This window comes from Melospiza melodia, chromosome 2 (genome assembly GCF_035770615.1).
Source record: "Melospiza melodia melodia isolate bMelMel2 chromosome 2, bMelMel2.pri, whole genome shotgun sequence".
NCBI classification, from domain to species: domain Eukaryota; kingdom Metazoa; phylum Chordata; class Aves; order Passeriformes; family Passerellidae; genus Melospiza; species Melospiza melodia.
The window spans coordinates 128220197-128239613 of record NC_086195.1 but is presented as its reverse complement, the minus strand read 5'-3'; the positions used below and the strand labels follow the sequence as shown (position 1 = coordinate 128239613).

Genomic DNA, 19417 nt, shown 5'->3' with positions numbered 1-19417 from the left:
AAAAGCTAAATAAAATGGCTGTGACCATGAAAGCGTAACATGCAAATGCATTAGTGAGCCATACCATAAAAAATGTCTGAATCTGCTTTCCCCTGCGTTTCTCACTAGCATAATCCTAAAATAATTCTATTTAAAATCAATAATTTATGCCATTTCTGACATTATATAAAACTTGTAAATTCCTTTGTTGGGTTATTAGTATTGACTGACTGTTGCTTCACAAGCTTTCAAAAATTTTAATATTTTTGCGAAGTATGCCAGCTCCAGGAATATGACTCCAGTCACTAGTATCCAAAATACTTGTAGGAACACTGTAGTGAACCTCCTAGGTTCATATGTGAACCTTTCACTTAAAACTTCCACTATTCTGACATTGATTTTTTGGAATATATTTATTTTGACCTGTCTCACTTAAATTTCTATTTTGGAAAGAAACCTGCCAAGTATTTTTTAAATTCCAAGATTAAAAATTATCTTCTTTTTTGCCCCCAATTTATTAATCACAAGCAAAACTTACAGATGCTTCTTGAAATATCTTCCCGTTTATTTCCTCTCTTTTTGCTTCTTTAATATTATTTTGCAGGTAAACTGTATCTTGGAGGCCTTTGGACATGCTAAGACACCTTTGAATGCTTTGTCCAGCTGTTTTATAAAGTATTTTGAACTACAGTTTTGTGAGAGAAAAAAAACATTAATTGCAGGTAAGTATCACTTAATCTGTAAATTTTGATGTCACACACACAGAGTGTCAGATCAGAGATCCCAGTGTGCCATGCACAGAATTGGACAGCAAGGGGTTCAAGGTGCATGAAAGAGGCCCGGGCGGTTCGGGAGTGTCAGAGGAACAGATTTCACAGCCTGTGAATTGATCTCTCGTCAGGAGTGAGCAGTGCCCTGTCCTAAGCAACCACAAGGTGGCAGGGAAAGACAAGAAACAAATGGACAACAGCCATTCCTTATATTTCCCAGGAGGTCACGTTTTGTTTTATTTCACAGATCAACAAACTGAGAGAGCTGTGTAGTGCAACACTGTGAAATAAGAGTGAAAAATGGATTAAGTTGTTAAGTTGTGCTTTTGTGCCTAGTATCGTATTGGGTATGTTAAGTATCCTTTAAATTAGTTAGTAATATAATCTGTTTACTAAAAAAAAACCAAAAAAAAAAAAAAACAAACAAAACCACTAACAGCAACAAAAAACCAAACAAGCCAACAACAAGTATATTCTGTAATACTGAAATTAGAAGTAATTTATTTCAACTTAGAGCTTCTTTTAAAACAATTAGGAACCATATTGTTGTTTATTTTTCTTAGAGGCAAGATAGTGTGAAATTCGTTCCTGCTTTCAGAGTAAGTGTGAGTCTTCTGATCCATAGTAAGAATTCCTTAGTTTAAAAAAAAAAACAAAAAAAAAAACAGACAAAACCAAAAACCTCCAAAAAAAAAAAAAAAAAAAAAAAAAAAGAAAGTAAAGCAAGGAAATTGAGCAAACTTTCAGTTTGAGTCTGAAAACTCTCTCTTCAAAAGCAGTCAGAGAGAGCTTTCCTTTCTGGTCCACATAGGTCATAATAAAGCTACTCACTGCCAAAGCAAGGTATGTCTGCAGAAACAACTACACACAGTTTCCTACTTGCACTGTTCCTGGATGCAGAAGCTGTATGGCAAGACACACTTTTGGTCCAAGTAAATTAGATTCTGTTAGATAAGCATTTCCAAATCTGCTCTCTTTTTTTTTTTTTCTTTTTTTTTGTAATTTTAAATGTGTTTTTGCTTTCTGAAGGGTTTCCTAAAAAAATTCTTTGGAAATCTTTCCAATTACATTTTCTTCAGACAGTTCACTATACTCTAGAAAATATGGTAGTTCCTTCATGGGAAATGTCATGCATGGGAATTTGCCAACGCTTTTTTCTGGTTTGTTTTATAATGAGTGTAGGATAATTGCAAAGGAAATTCAAAACTAAAAATGTGCGAATTTGTTTTTCATTTATAAGCTCTTGTGGGAGGAATGCAAATTGAAATGTACATTAGCATGGACTGAAGAGCATCTCAGTTCAGTTTGTAAAAATAAACCTCCATCTCTAAAGCTAAAATTTTATAGACCCTTTGTATTGTACCTATTTAATTTTAGTATGTTGTGTCTATAGAGACATGGGTTTATGGACAGCTTTACTCAGAACTGACAGTTTAATTCACAGCCACTGCCTGTGACAGGATCGGTTATACAGGTTCTTGTGTCAGTTTTATGATACACTGATTCTGTGGTTTTATGATTTTCAAGCCATAGGCATCAAATGAGAAAATGTAAAGGTAGTCAGGTCAATTAACAAATGTAAACAAATTACTTATCTACCCTGCTATTCCCCAATTATTTAGGAATTAATTATTTTTGCCAACTCTAAGGTAGCTTAAAGTTACATAATTTACGGTCAAGAGAGACATGCCTTGCTACAGCAGTAGAAATGTGTTGTATATTTCTGAAATTGGTAATTGTTCCTGCTGTTTGATTTGCATAGTGGATGTTGCCATTTCTTGGCCACTGCTAAGCATCACATCTGAGTGAAATTGTCCCAGCTTTAGACCACCATAAATGAGAAAAGAATAATGCATATTGTCTTTGGTAGGTTTAAATTCCACCCAGGCATACTCTGTATTTATTTGCAAGATCATTTGCAGCAGTATTTACTGTCCTGCACTGTTTAGACATAAATGAATTATTTAAGTATGCAGAACATCTGATTTTGCTGAGCCCTGAATTTATAAGTCATTGATACTAATGGGGCTAAATATGTCTGATTTGCAAACAAAAACCCAAGTGGCACAAGGCTGCCTCCATCAAAGGGTTTAGGTGGTTTAAACTGCTCCACAGACAGATATTACAGGTGGAGATCTGGAACAATTTACTAAGGCAGGGACATGCAAAGTACGTGTGCACACTTTTATTACAGAGAGCAAGCCCAAGGTGGCACTCCTTGTGTTTTGAGGGGACACCAGTGAAGTTTGTGACAACTTCATATTCATGCTGAAGTTCTTCTAGACCCTGGAAATGCTCTGACTTTTATCACATTATTATTCTTCTGGCAGAAAGTACAATGTACCTAAATAAATGAAATGAATTAAATGTTCCCCATAATTTTCATCATTAAATTTGATTTGTTCTTTAGCATAAACTGCATTTCTGCCATGATGTTTTGAAAATAAGGATGGAGAATTTTAGTGTGGCTCTACTCAAAGCCAGTACATATATCTGAAGAGGTTTTATATAACACAAAGTTTTATTTTAGAACAAACACTTAGAATAAACTGCAGGCCTGTGATTTCATTAAGTTTTTAAAATAAATAAAGAAATCAAAGATTGATCTTCTGGCAAAAAAAAAAAAATCCTAGTGAATTTCTAACTCCCACAACATAATTATAGAAGACTGTTTTTTTTTTTTTTTTTTCCCTCAGAATGGTCCTTCAGGTAAGTTGATATAATTCCTAAGGTGAAAATGAATGCCTCTATAAATTTCCTTAAATGACTCAGAAAGAAACTTAGGAAGAAAAAATAAAGTCTGAAAAATTTATTCTCCAGATTTTCTGCTTTGCTTTTCAGGCATTGATTTTCTCAGTCTTCACTTTTTGAAAACCAAGGACAGATTTTTTTTTAATTTTTTTTTTTTTTTTAGTTACATTGAAATGGACAAACAAACGTTTCCTTGTCTTTAGAAATAACTGTGTTTCAGACAGCATGGTTTTTGAGAAGGAGCAATGTAGTTTCTAGGAAAGCATAGCTGAAAGACAGATTTTACTGGCCACACTTTGAATACAGAATCTGCTTGCTGTGTAGCTGCTGAGTAGATCAAGTGAGCTGTTAAAGGAAGTAAAAATTTGTTTGTGCCTGGAGGCACAATTACCATTGCACAAAAATGACAGACTTTGCTTTGGAACTTTATAAATTTTCTCCCTTTTATTTCGCACATAGATTAACAAGCATATTTCACTTTGTAGAAAAGCATACTACCATGATAATTTTCTTTATGACTCTTAGCACCATTAAGATGATGCTGTGTTTGATTCTTGCTGATTGGAAGCTTGGCTTTTCTTAACAGCTCTTCCCAATGCTGGAGATGCTAGTTGAGATGGAATGTATTTAGCCTTATTAAAGTGCAGGTGACTTGAAGTACTTGGAAAAGACTGAATTAATTTGTGTCATCTGAATAAGTGATGTTGCTCATCATTAAAGCTAAATGATAGATGACCTTTGGTAACATTTTTCCTGCTTGTATTAAGCAATGAATGTTAAAAACACCTGAAGTGGTAGTTATAAAAGCCTTAGTGAATAATATTGCACACAAAAATGTGATTAAAGATTTGCAGTGAACTCTCTTCAAATTAATTGATGGTTGGATTAGTTTTACTGTGAAATAAGTTACAAGCACAATAAAAGATGGAAATCATCCTTCAGGTTCATCTATTCTGTTTTACCCTGTAGAAATGACAGCCAGGTAATGATTGATTCTGATTAAAGTGTGTGTCTGGGCCAGTCCTGCCATGATTGCATTGCTTCAATTTATAATGTGTTGCAAAGTTACTGGAGCCAGAAACATACATGATTTCCCAAGTGTGCCTTTCTACTTCCCATACAAGTTTGGGTTTTTTAGTTTTTTCTATAGTGTGGCAGCAGAGGATTAGATGGATGATACACAATTTCTCATCATATTGATTCCATAACAGCAGCTCACTACTACATTTTGTAGGATGATTAAATGGGCCAGATCATGTTTCCTTGCTTCAGCAAGTCAGAGGTACAGCTCCTCTCTGTCAGTCCTGCTGTCTCTCAGCCAGACTCCCAGGCATGGTTTTGGTTGCCAGCAAATGTCAGGACATGTCTGTGCTGTGAGAGCATAGAGGATGTCCCTGGCTGATGTACCACTGACCTTCTGCACTCCTTAACTGGGCTGTGTCCAGGATGGTTTGGCCTGTGCAGAGTGGTTCTTTGAGACCCTGCATAGTTGTATTTAGTTCATTGACAGTATTTAGCTGCTGAGGCCTTTCTCAAAACAATATGTTCAGGATTCACCCATTTCATTTCTCTCCCATCTATGCTGTGTTTCAGCAGTATTCTCAAAGGCTGTGTTCTTATACACACTAGTTCGAGTAACCTCAGGTTTGCTGTGTTTATTTCAACATATAAACAGAAACTTAAAGAACTTCAAAAGATAAGTGGAATTTAAAATGAAATGACCTGACAGATACAGATGATACAGCAATAACCTAGCAGTGGACATTAGCAATTGTATGGTGACAGGAACTGACATTCTGCCTGCTGGCCTAATGCCTCATTAGGCTGGTGCAACGACCTCTGATACACACTGTCATTCAACAAAATGTTTCACTTTGCATTAGGCAACAGCTGTGAGTCCAGAACTGGTTCTGAAAATATTGCTTTAATCCCAGCCAGCTTCAAAAAAGTAAAAAATGAGAAAAATTCTAAAAAGGTGAGAGTGGTATAAATTTAGAGGGCATACTTCCTGTGTTGCACCAATATTTACAATGACTATATGTTCAAGAACTACTTCCAATTCATGAAGAAAGGAGTCCTGAATGAGTTGGGTGAAAGCCAGGCTATAGTTTAATATTCTCATCTGCTTACTGGGTTCAAAAATATAGGTCCTCTGTTGCTGAGAATTGCACCTTATGCTCTAAACTCAAGAGCCCTTGAGTGAGCCCAGGGTGAGGATGCTTGCAAAGACTCTGTGAAAGCTCTGCCATTCTCCAGATACTGAAAAGACTAGAGCTGCAGCATGGACCGTGTCCATGTGGTAGAGGTGATCAGTTCTGTGTGAAGAGAAGTGCTTCTGGTCTTTGTACCACAGCTGGTGTTTAAATATTGAGAGAATTTATGCCAGCAGCTGGGTAAGTGGGAACTCGGATTAGATTCCCATTTACCAGAAAGGCCCTGACCTCTAGCTGCAGTTGGACATTCCCTTGTTCTCATAGTCTCTTGCATCTGGAACCACATGGTGGTGTACTCCCAGGGCAGAGCTTAAGAGAAGCCTGTCCAAAACAGTGAATATCCCTGTCTCTTCATATGTATCTCTAAAATGTCTTTTACCTTGCAAAAAGGTAAATCAGTCTGAGGCTCAATAATTCCTTTGCTTCTGTTCTTTGCCTCTTTCAGAATCTTTGTGAGACTGAGGTTATGTATGATCCTGTAAGCTGTTTTCCTGTAGGCAAATCTCACTCAGATTCATCCTCGTTCACCTTCTTCCCCAGACTTCTGATTGACGTGGCTTCTCATTTATTCAGGTCATCATAGCCCATGTTCCCCCTGGCTCAGGTCAGTGAGCCTGTTGATAACCTGTTCTGCAGAGGATTTGCCTCTTTGTAGCCATCTAGAAGCTAGGTGGTTAATCAAAACTATTAATCTCTCTGTTTCTGATTACCAGCAGAGAAAGAAGAAATGCTTCCAAGTGTGTTTTTTCAAGAGGTCTTGAATCTCTCTCCCATCTTTCTGTTTAGGAGGAGGATAGAATAGATGCCAGTGGTCAGATAGCTCCATTTTGGTGAGATGACTAATAGCTTGTGTCTTAGAAAAATCTTGCCAAATACAGCAACTGACACAAATCAACATCAGTATCTTCAAAACTAATTAGTTTTGATGGTAATGTCAAACAGTAAGTAAGTGTGGTACTATGTTTGTTCTACCAATTCAAATGGAATTTGGGTTTTGAATATGATTGGTATAGAAAACCATGGACTTTAAATGGCAGTACTATATTTTATATGCTCCCCTCAGATCATTTTATAAGAAACATGGTTTATTCTGAACTGTTGCAATTGTGAATGGTTTAAGACATTTAAGTTTAGAACAATCAGTGTAATTATGAATTTATGTGTTTGTTTCTTAATCAGCTAGAATTTATACATACATGTTGGAGAAGTCTCGTGTTGTTATCCAACCTCTCAACCAGAGTAATTTTCATGTTTTTTACTTGATGATGGATGGATTGTCTGCTGAAGAAAAATACACCCTGTACCTCAGTAATTTATCTGCACACAGGTAGGAAAACAACTTCATATTTAGTATTAATAGTTTTCTTATATTAATGCCTCTCTGCTGTTGAGGTCCTTCTTCTAATACTTAAAACTTTTCTAACTTTTCAATGAGTTCTGAAATTATTTATTATGGAGTACTTGCTCATGAGTATTTAGTTCTGAAGTACAGAACTAACAAGAGTTTTATATCCATTTATATTGTTGCCTTAAAGGAGAAAGAAATGTATTAGCTCTTTTTCTGTCTTTTGTGGACTAGAGTAGGTCTATTGTTTTTGGGTTTTTTTCCCTGGTGAAAAGTTGTTTCTTAAGGTAAAAACTGTTTGATTTATTTGTAACTTTCTTATGGAATATGTTGATTTTGATGAAATGTCACTAAATGTAACCTGATATCTCAATTTTAATTTTGATACTTTATATCAAATTAGTGAGAAAAACAGAAACAAAAGTTTTGACTGCTTTGAACACAAGGAAAGGATTCAACACCCAGCACCTAAAATTATGTTTTTCTGTATGACTCCACAGGAGCTGGTTGTCTTGGCTCCCATTTGCAATCAAAGGAGGTTGCGTTCCTGCTCAGCTGTATAGTGACTTATAAATGTGGTTCAGTTCACCCAAAGCACAGAGCTGTGTTTGTCTTCATAAACTGCTCTGATCACGTTGCTTTTAATAGTGAGAGGTTAAATATAAAGAGCTGAATATAGACACCCAAATGTAGCATGTCTAAGGCTTAATATATTCCAAATGTTTACTATAGGAGAAGGTTTTGGGGTTTTTTTCAGTAAATGTTGTGATTATCTCAGAATTTATTCATTCTGACTATTTTAGAATGAAAAAATATTCCTCACTTATTTAATTTGCATTTTACTCTTCAGTCTTTCCTAAGTGTCACTGAAATGAGAGTAGGCTATTTAGTATTAATGATCTTCTCTTAAATGAACTAACTTTAAAATGGGTATAGTGAGTAACTGTAAAAAGACCAATAGTAATTAAAATTGTGTAAGAAGGATATTTCAGGTTTATACATCTAAGCCTTTTTCCCATGGATTTTTTTCTTTTCTCAACTTTTTCATTTTCCTCTCTGGCTAGTTAGTTGAATAGAATAGCAGTTCTAGATACAGAACCTGTTAATAGAAAGACGCCACATTAATTTTTGCAGAGAAAGCTTCATTGATTATGACTTTTTTCTTAGAGAGAAGTCTTCTGACTAACATTGGTAATGTTTTGAGCTGTTACTATTTCTGTATTATACAGGATGTCATACAACACTAGCTCTGCAGAAACCTCAGGCTAAATTCCTTTGCTAGAAATTATTCACTTCAAAGCAGGGAGAAGAAGAGTTAAATTCTATATTTTAAATTATTTGATGACTTTGAAGACCAAAAATAGTCTAAGTTCCTGATGATTGCTTTATTCCTCTTCTAGCATAAGTTGTTTGGAAGCACACAGTTTTTTTCAGAAAATGAAACAGTTTTAAGTCCCTTTGCAAGAAGCTCAGACAGGAAAGAACTTAATGCAAACCTGAATAATTAGATTCAATGAACAAAGCTTTATCTGATAATCATCCAAAAAAACAAAATGGTACTTCTAAACAGATGTCTGAACATTGCAGTACCAAGCTTTAGAAGTAATTTATATCTGAATATTTGCATAAGCCTGCTTTAATCAATAAAACTTTGCTTTGCCTATGTACAGTAGATTGTATCTTAAATTATTGAGAGTGTTTGGGCCAATTTTTTCTTACCTTAAACTCCTGAGTGCAGTACTTCAGTGAGCTAGATCTTTCTCAGCTGATAAAGTTAAATTAGGGATGAATTTCTACTGCAACAAACTCACTCATGAATCAGGAAGGCAGGATCTGGCCTCTTTTATAAGCTCATTATTTCTGGCTTAGTCAGGTTTTGATGAGATCACATTATTCTGGTAACATCCATAAGTGATTTTTTAATGTTTTCTTTGAAGAAGTGTAATCTTGATTCAAATAGTAAAATTAACTAGATAATAGGCCTTTTAAAACCTTTGGCAGGTTGTTTCTGCCCAGTTGTTTTTTTCATAATTTTTCTCTTTCTCTTTGAATTGTTTAATATTTTACTTTTATGTAGAAGATTCAACAATCTTAGTAAATAATGGCTATTAAGATCACAAAGTACCCCTATTTAAAAATTTCTTTCTTAAGCTATTGCAATGTAAGAAATAAGATGTAGCAAGGGTTTTTCTATTCTTATTTTAGATAAAAGTACCTCAAAGATTTAAAGTAATTTTGTCAATATGATGCTGTGAAAGATGAGATTTAGATAGTGTTTTATGTAATATATAACCCTGGGCTGAGAGTTCATGTAAATTGCTTAAAGAGGAAATCCCTCCCTTTTGGAATCACTGAGAATCTCTGTAAGGCTGGGGTGTCGCCCCATCGTGTAGGGAAAGTTGTTTGGCTCTAAGCCTCTGCTGTTTGGTGCTCTTTTGAGAGGCAGATGGAGCTCAGAAACTTAAATATGTAATTGCTGAGGCATCATGTGAGGACAAATAGCTGCACACTTTTCATTGAGCCTGGACGCAAGTAGGATCTGAAAGTAGTAAGGGTTTGATCTACATAGGGAAGGATCTGAATGAAAACATCTCCCATCATATCTGCATGTGGATCATGATGGATAAAGACAGAAGAAATTGCTGAAAGGTAAGATCATTTTTCAAGACTGAGCAAGGGAAGCATGTCAGAAATGAAGAGAGAGTCTTTAAGGGCAAGTCAAAGCTTTTTGATTGACAGCTACTCCTGTGTGTTTATTCTATTTGGAAACTGGTTTTTATCAGCAGATGGTTGATTAAAAAATTCCAAAAGTTCTATTAATTTACTGTGTTTCAAAGAACTCTATGACTTCTTTATCTTGATGATGATAATCATGTGTAATACAGAGACATTAGCAATTTGAAATTATATTCTCAATTTGCTCTTGATTTGCTCTGGGTCCATGACTGTAAGCAGTACTTTTATGGTCTCTGAAGTTTAGCCTCACAAAAAAAACATTTACTAGTTTTCCAGCACATTTAGTTTTGCCTCATAGTTACAGTAGGTGCTAACTTAGTGGCAAATTTTGCAACCAAGGTGAAACAGAGAACAGTGAGAGAAGTGACAGTGGTGATAGATTGATTTGTAAATGATCTTCAGTGCTAATGAAGGAAGGATAGAAAACAATAGCAATAGGAAAGAAAGTATTTTGGGAAAATATTCCAGAAAATAAGTAGAAAGTCCTGCTTTTGTTGCTTTGGGCCAATTGCTTCATATTAGTATTTCTATTTCAAAGCTGTGTCATATAGAACAATGTAAGAATGTCATTGTGTAATATGTATATGTAAGATACTCAAACATACTGTTATTAAAAATCATGTCTTTACATGTGTATATTTATATTTAAAAATATAGCTTAAGGCCACTAAACTGTAGAAAATTATTTCAGAAAAGATGGTAGTTTTGAGAGCTGTTCAACTTGATGTCACCATTTTCAGTTTAAAAAAGGTTCCTATTTCTCCTAATTCATTGTATTGTAAAAACGAGTGATAACTTTGAGCTGAACTGTGGTCAGGGCATGCACTTCTTGTATTTGCATTATCAAACTGCTGTTCCCACATGTGTAAAACTTTCCTTTCTCCCCTAGAAAAATGGTGTGCACTGCATTGTGTGTTCTCTCTGTCTGTGATGTTTCTCACAGCCTTTAAAAAGCAGTAAAACTCTTCTGCTCCAACAGATGTAGATGGAACATCTAGATCTTCATGTAACTGATGTACCTTCTTTTTCACTTTTTCAGTGCAGGCACCCTCTTCACTCTCAATAAGAAAACTTGAATTTAATATATAAAGGAGTAATATCAGTAAAGTGATTGATTTTTTTGTTAAAGTCTGAACTAATCTGAATCTTGATTACCCATTAAATAATTTCCCATTCTAAATTATAAGGCTGGTCTTCAAAAAAAAAAAAAGGTTTAAAAATTAGTGTGGTAAAGTGAACGAAATAGAAAAGATCCCAGTAAAGAGAGCCTTATGCATGATTTTTTTTCGTGTTTCCAGTGATCATCTTTTCTAGCAAGCACTAATAGAATGTGTTAAAAATAATGATTATTCTAGTAACATCCCCACTCATCCTTTCCCTTACATATAGGAGTCCAAGATGTGAATTTTCAAGACTATGAGTAGTCTGTTACCACAGATTTCCTCTTTTCAATAGACTCAGGTGGCAGCCTGTCTATTTTCTAACTCTTGTAGATATGGACCATGAAGGCACTGCACATTTCCATGCCTTTTCTCTTCCTTTTCTTTCCTTGTGTCTTTGGATGCCTTTTTTTTTTCCATCCCTTTAATTAGATTCTCATTTAAAGTGCAACAGAAAGAAATTATATCTTAAAACTACCAGTTTTTCATACCTGTACTATTTGTCTACAAACCTTGCTGTGTTAGTCTAACAGTAAATTCACAGAGAAAAGTAGGGGTTTGGGTTTTGTTTTTTGGTTTGTTTTTTTTTTTTTTTTTGTTTTGTCTTTTTGGGGTTTTTGTTGTTGTTGTTTGGGGATGTTTGTTTTATTTTGGATTTTTTTTTTGTATGGAGAGGTTTGTTTGTTTTGTTTTGTTGATGGCTATTTATATATGGTTTTTGTTTGTGTGTGATTTGGGTTTTGTTATTTTTGCATTTTCCTGACATAATTAGAAAAATAGGCATTTTAGGAATGTTGCAGTCCTCTGATATTTCCATGCTCTTTCCTTGTGTTCAAGCCTAATAGATATTTTTTTCTTGTGCACATTGACTTTTTTTAAACTCTCAGTCTGGCCAGAAGTTCAGTTCACAGAGGTGATCACACAGGACCATTCTGATCCCTTTGCTTCACAATTTGCTTGATGCTGATATCTGTGTATGAGGACTAGAGAAAATCCAAGCATTAGACTTGAGTTACAAAATTAGGTGGATTTAAGTGTTGTGAATGAAACAGCTAGATCTGTAAGAGTTACATCAGATTTTCCCATCCTGCTGGAATCCTAATTCCTGTATGAAGTGCCAAGTTACAGCACTTTATCAAACTATGCTGTTAGACGTTGTGTGATGAAACTCAGCATGAGATAGTACCAAAATTTCGAGTCTCCCCCAAATAAAGCCTGGTGTTGATACTCCCTGAACTTCACTGTTGAGGATCAACTCAAAGTCCTGCTGACAGAAACTAAAGCTCTAGGTTATCAGGAAACTGGAATTAATTGTATTTAATTTTAGGAGGAGGGTAAAGATCATACTCAGAGGTTCCTCTGCTGTATCCCACTTTTGCATTATGGGCAGGCTCAGCACAGGAGGAGAGAAGCTGTGGCAGGACATATTAGGGTCACCATCGCTGCAGCTGAATGGCCATGAAGGTCAAGTCCTTCTGCTTCCAAAGAGACCTGCTTCCAAAGATCTCTTAAATTTAAAGCAAGCATTCAAGTTCTGGTTGAACAAGTAAAGTTGCATATTTTTGTTGTTGTTGTTTTCTACAGGTTTTCCTGTCCTAACTTGATTATATGCAGTACGTTCCTTTTCTCCAAAAATCTTGCATTTTAAGTACATTAGCATTTATAAAACAATGCATGGATAATAGTAGATCCAGCTGTGTAGAGTAGCATGCCTAGAGAGCAAAGGATATAAAGACTTTTGGAGCACACTTGACAATCTTTCTAAATAATGTGATAGCATGAAGATACAGCTTCAAACACATGGAAGATTTCAAAAACAAGAAAATGAAGTCTAAGTTATTTTTGCTGGAATTTGTTTCAGTACGATTAGAGAATATGGATAGGTGAAATCCTAAATAAAATAGAAGATAGTTTGTGTTGTTTGTTGGGTTTTTTGGGGTTTTTTTTGTCGCTTTTTTTTAACTGCATGGTAGCAAATAGTAAAAAAATTATATACTTCCATCAGTTTAAATCTTCCTCATATGATTTACTTTTATTTCAGCTCTCTAGTGAACAACTTTAAATGTGAACATTTATTTCTTTACTATCTTCATGCAATGCTACCATGAAAATCTGATTTACAATGAGTAGTACTATTTTAAGGGCAAGATTTGTACATTCTCAATGTAATGAGGCAATTCCATTTACTTAGGTTCCAGTGAGGTCTGACAGCTAAGCTAAACCAGGCTAGTTATCAGGAAGGTAATGGGGAGAGATATAAAGCAGATGTATTCGAGATTCTGGAGCAGATTTAAACTTGTTTCAGCGAGTTTAATACCTATGTAATCTGGAATATTTTCAATGTCAAAAGTATTATCTAAATTTTTTCTGTTGTCTTTTGTGCTTTGCTTGTTTACTTTTGCTGCTTACTATTTGTTCTTTTCCTGTTTACACTGTATTTACTGATGTCTGAACTTTTAAAATTATTTCTTTTTTGAGACTGAATCACCTTTACTGCATGTAGGACATATGCATATTCCAACAAAATGTTCTTTCACATTGTTCTCTTTAATGTTTTTCCCTATCCTCTTATAACTTCACTTTTCAGTTCCTATTTATTTCAATAGATAATAGTCTTTATCCCAATGCTCTTACCTTCTTCAATTTTCCTTTATTTTTCTCATTCATGCAGGTTTTCTGAGCAAATAATGCTCATGAGTTTATTAAACTTGGTCTATGCATTATGTTAGTAGGAATTGAACCAAAAGGAATTTTTATGGTTTTGTCGAGTTCTTAGCCTCTTTTTCTTCTCTTATTCTTTCTTTGAAGGTCAGGCTCCATTAATCTCTTGTACCATGATCTTCAAGTGTCAGTGTTGATCTTTGCACTTCAGAGAAGGAGGTGTGTGTGAAAACACCAACAAATGAGTGATGTGTGTGATTTGTTATAATAATCATGATGAACTCAGTTTTATTGAGGATGGACACCAGAAACTATATTGTATGTTGTATTAAGATACAACTTCACGTTTCAAAGTGATATTGATTGACTGGAACTAATTTTATCTAATTCTAATGTAACATTTCACAATACTTATTTTCAGATATATCTGAGATTAAAAAAAAAGAGCAGAGTGTAAGTTTGGGAAATTTTTTTCATTTAATACTGATTTCCAAAAAAGAATATTCAAAAATATTGATTTTTTTCCTCTGATCCATCTCATTTTCCTTATTTGTGTGCTGCACTTCTCTTCAACTAGCTTTTAGGCTTAGTCTCATGTTTTAGGCTTAGACTGCCATATTTTAATGAAAACTAGATAGAAACCACAGAAGCCTGTTAGTGCACAGTAGCTAAGAGTTTTTTTGGTGTTTTTTAGCAGGGGAAATATGATGAGTGAGCCACGTAGACTAAATCTTCTTCCTTAAAATCATCACTGTGCATGTTAATATTCAGGAAGTACCTGACAATAATGTCAGTGCTGAAGTTGATATAAAGTTTATTTCTGAAAATTGACTACATTTCCTCTATCTTAAACTCCCTTTCTGTGAGACATTTGTGGATAGTTGTGTCCTACAAAATACATTACTAGGAGGTTGGCATTGCAATTACAGAATATATAATCAGGATCACATCTTAGGTTTTCGAAACAAAACTGAAATGCTATTTGTCTGCTTTATTTTGCAAATTAAGTATTTATTTTTCTATTATCAGATACCTACACCTCATACATAAGGTATACCTCTGTATTATTAATTCTATTTCACAATATTTGTTTTGAGTATCTGGCTGTGCAGTTGTTTTGAGTGGTTCATCCTGAATTCAGGGTTAGTTACATACACACCTACACACTTGCATTATAATTGCATGTCAAGATATCCAAAGCATTTTTCTTCTTGAAAGCAGAAGGAACTTAGATTTGGATTTTAATGATAATTTATTTATTCCAGTTTTGACATTAGCAGTTTTTAATATTACTGCTTTATTCCCAAAGGCTACTTTGAAAAATTACACCTCCAGTGATGTTTAACAATCATTAACTTACTTGAAATTCAAAGAAAATTTTTATTTAGCAAGGTAAAGGTAGTAAAATTGCTCTGAGACGGCTCAGGGTCTTTGTCTGAGGTCCCAAGTGTAATTGTTATTTGTCTGGCTTTTGGAATAAATGCTGTAGAAATTCTGCTTTGTTCAAGAGTGCAAATCTGAAACTCATATTCCTCTGGGTATTTTCTTTCATTTGATGTTAACAATCCCCTCTTCATTGTATTATTCTTCATACATATTGATTGACTAGTGGCAGAGGTTGTTCAGTCCCCCATTGGCAGACTCTGAGAGGCAGAGAAATCATTCATTTTGATTACTTCTCGTTTCAACAACTTTTTTTTCTCTCCGTCATAATTCTAACAAGCTGAACCTGTAAAACTATGTGTAAATGAACACATCATGTTTTCTCAGGAATGAATTTTACATTTATAGTGGTAGAGTAAAGCCAAAGCATGCTTCTTTGTATTTCTGTGTTTTCCTAAATGAACTCAGATATCTGGTAATATTTGGTAAGTTACATTCCCTTGGTGTCAGTTTGGAATAGAAAAAATTGTATCAGACCATATAAAAATGCTCTGTATTTTGCCTCTTTATTGCTTTAGTCAGTTTACTTTTGCATGTTTAGTTTTATTCCACAAATTTGCATTTACATCATTTGAATACCATTTGGTATTTATTTGATTTAGAGAGCTTTGTCTTTCTTGTCGTCTTTGGTATGATATAGAAACAGGTGCAGAAAATAGAAGAATAGTCTGTCTTTCATGTCCATGGCATGGCATGAAAGATGAAGAATAGGAGGCAAGAAAAAACTGAAATCTGTTTAATTCAAAAGAAACAAACAAACTTGGTAATTAAGACCAGTGGAATCTTTAGAGTCTACTGAACACGTGTCTTAATTTTAGCAGAAAACTATACATACAATAAAACATTGTTGAGAATAAATTGCTTTAAATGGGCAAAGCAAGTGCAAAAATAAACATAACATGTTCCAGATGATTCTCCAATTTGTTGTGAATTCTGTTGATGAGTATCTTATACCTTAATGTTTTTGAGCCAAGTTCAACCTTTTGTTAGAAAAAAGGGATGGAAATCTCCAGAGAGCTACGAAAATTTGATATAGATATAGATGATATACATATATTTCAGGTTAAATTTGATCCCGTGTTAAAGAAATTAAGTCCTGACTGTTTAAGCAGCCCACCAGTGTTTCATGTCAGACAGAAAATGGATGTAGCTCTGAGAGGTGAAATTGCCAAAGAAACCCTGGCTTGAAAGTAGATGTGATTACTCACATAAATGGTAGAAAAGTTAATTTGGCTTTTACTTTAAGTACAAAATATGTCTCTGCACTTTACTAGGTTGCTAATCATCTCATATATGGAGGGAGATTCAGTGGATTCAGCTCCTGAAACCACTTAGCTATTACATTACATAAATCTAGTGTGATAACACAGTTCTGCAATTTATGTTTCAAAAGTCACTCTTAGAATCGTTTTGATACAATTACTGTAGATGGATTTCCAGACAGGACTGGGTGTTTCAGGAATTGTTATTGACATACAGAACCCAGCTCATCTCAGTGTCAGATCTGGTGGAGCTGATACCCTTCACTGTTGTTTGAACCTGCTGCCTTCACTCAGCTCCCTGTGCTGCCATGTATTTTTCATTGCCCTGGTAGCCAGCTCTCTCTAGGAAATTCAGGCAAGGTCAACTCAAAGTATAGCATAGTTTTCTGCCTCTAGTTCTTTTGTTAATCGTAATTCAAAATTAGCACTGCTCTGAGGTTAAACCTGATTGTGTGAGATTAATGCCATTTACAGTCTCCATTTACTGGATTTCCACAGTATTTTCTGAAGTTAGTTACTGAAACTGAGTTTTTTCTAAAGCCAATAAGTAACTAATTAAAATTTTCCGAATAGGCTAGTTGATTGCTAATGACCAGAGGATGTCAGCATCTTAGTTTCATACAGCTCCTAAGAATGGCAACTCTATCAGTCTGGCTTCTGAATTTATTTTATGCAATATAATGAGGGACAGAATGGTGTGTGAATTTCCTTCAATGAATCACCCATTACCCAGATGATCTTTGGATCTTTTAAATTCTGTGAATAGGCCTTGTCTGTATCCATTTAGCTTATGACACTTCTCATATCACATGGCACAGAGTGTATGTATATGTTTGTGTATGTATATAAAATTCACAGAAAAATTAGCCTATTGAACCAGAGAAACCTGTTTTTTTACCAGACTTGAGTAAATGGAGCTCTGGATCAGACAAGGAAACACACTAGGAGAGCTGAACAGCTCCAGAGCGTTTCAAGTTTCTGGATTTTGGACTCAATGATCTTAAAGATGTTTTCCAGCCTAATGATTAATGATTCTCTGATCTGTGGCCTGTCTGTGTTATTAAGCCCTATGTTTTTCTGATTGTAAGTTTAAACATTTCTTGAACAGTATTAATATGGGTGAGAAAAATTATTAGAACAGATGCAGTTTGCACAAAGAGAGATGCAAATCAAGAAAGCATTCTGAAATAAAAAACTTAGTATGAATTTTCTACTGACTGAAATGATAGAAAGAGGCACTGAAACAATGTTGAAATACCATTTGACAAGCAAACTGTATTTGTAATCATAATTGTTGAGAAGTGTAATGTATGGCTTCTGACAACTACTGTCACCTTCTAATTTCTACTTTAACCTTTGTGGAATTTTAACCAAATCAAATCACTAAATTGATAGAAATCAATTTACCAGGCTGGCATTACAGCTTAGTATTAAACCTACACATTGCAGTATTTATTTTGATGCTGGTACACTGACACCAGTTTTGTGTTTTGTTTGCAACCAAGAAGAGAATTATGAAGACTAAGAAAAGAACTAACTAACCACTGGTAAAAATAAATCTGTGGCCTTTCACTGTAAATAATTGAAATAGGAAAATAAGTCATTTCATAGAATAATTTTGTTGAAAAACAATTGGAGATTATCCTATGTCATCAGAATTTTCCAGCATTGAATAAAAACCAGAAAAAGTCTGTATGACCCTTCTTTGTTATAAATATTGCCACTCTGATCTAGTGGGTGGCATCCTTGCCCATAGCAGGGGAGTTGAAACTAGATGGTTTTTAAGGTCCCTTCCAGCCCAAGCCTTTCAATAGTGATGATGATTCTATGTATTTTTCTGTGTAAATAATTGTTCACTTTAATTTTTTTAATCATTTTTCTATCTCAAATACAGTTGTGTTAACACTGGCACTGCTAGAGATTGTCCTAGTATTTTGAGTATTTCTTTGTGTTTGATTCTGTATAACTCATAACTCATGTCTTTGGTTTTAAAGAAATCAGAATTCGCTATCAGAGATGCATCTGTACTTCCTTGTAGCTGCAGTCCTTCCCCGTTTTCATCATGCTCTTTGGCATTCCTTTCCCAGTATATTTTCAGCTCCATTATGTATATTTTCCACATTTCAGACCTAATCTCCTGTTTAAACAGGGCTCTTAAATCAGGTAGCAATTAAGAGGAGTGGAGCAGCATGTATTAAAATATGTCCTATGATGAACTGAACTTCAATGGATATGTTATAGAATTAGGTTGGCCTCTAAGACAAAACTGGAACAAATGGGAACATCTCGAATTCTTTGGTGATGTAGTTTATTCCGGAGCCTGTTTAAACATGCAGTTGCAATCCACTCCAATCTATTCCCATTCCTGCTTCCCATATATTTTAGAAAGGAGAGGACTAGTTTAAAGCATAATTTATTCTGTGTTCATCTTTTTTCTCTGTTTATTTTTGTTACCTTTTAAAATGGTATTTGTTTTTATTGTTAGAAAGCAATGTATTTGAATAAAACCTAGCTTTGCAATCCCTACGTAGTGTGGATTTTAGCACCAAGACCTAGTAGGGAGTCTCTTTGTCCTATTTTGACACACAAACCATGAAAGTACTGTAAATCTTCATATGTGCCTTAGATGCACCCCACCAACTGAGATCTTGGTGTGCAACCTCTGAGGTTTGTTTACTTCAGGTTTGCTGAGCTTCTGTGTCCTTGGTGCCTTGTGAGAGGCAAAGGAAGACTGAAGGGGATTTCATGTCAGAAGTATTTCATTTGTGACCTCTCATCCAGCACAATTTTATTGTGAGGGCTGAAAAGATATGAGAGAAACGGGCACATACATCCACACTGTTCACATTTTAGACTGTCCTGGAATGCATTTGGGACAAAAATGGGCCCTGAGGCAGGGGAGCAAAGCTGGTCTTGCTGAGCATGGGAGAGCAGATGGCAGTTCTCCATTACTGAGCCCTGTGCCCAGCATCATGTAGCTTGGTGGCTCTGTGAAAAGCAGAACACTCTTCTTACACTAAAGGAGTGGCAACAGTTGATTGTGAATTGTTGATTTCTAAATAGATAGCATATGCAAAAACACATGAATTTGTTCCTT

At 34.9% G+C, this 19417-nt stretch overlaps 1 protein-coding gene across 3 annotated transcripts in view; it reads left to right on the top strand.

Moving 5' to 3' along the window:
- MYO16 (myosin XVI) overlaps positions 1–19417 on the top strand; it is a 357379-nt gene that overhangs the window by 203260 nt on the left and 134702 nt on the right. For all 3 annotated transcript variants that reach the window (XM_063149977.1, XM_063149978.1, XM_063149976.1), the window contains exons 15-16: positions 584–701; positions 6893–7040. In XM_063149977.1, coding sequence (XP_063006047.1) covers positions 584–701; positions 6893–7040 — 266 coding nt within the window. The remainder of the gene's footprint in view (positions 1–583; positions 702–6892; positions 7041–19417) is intronic.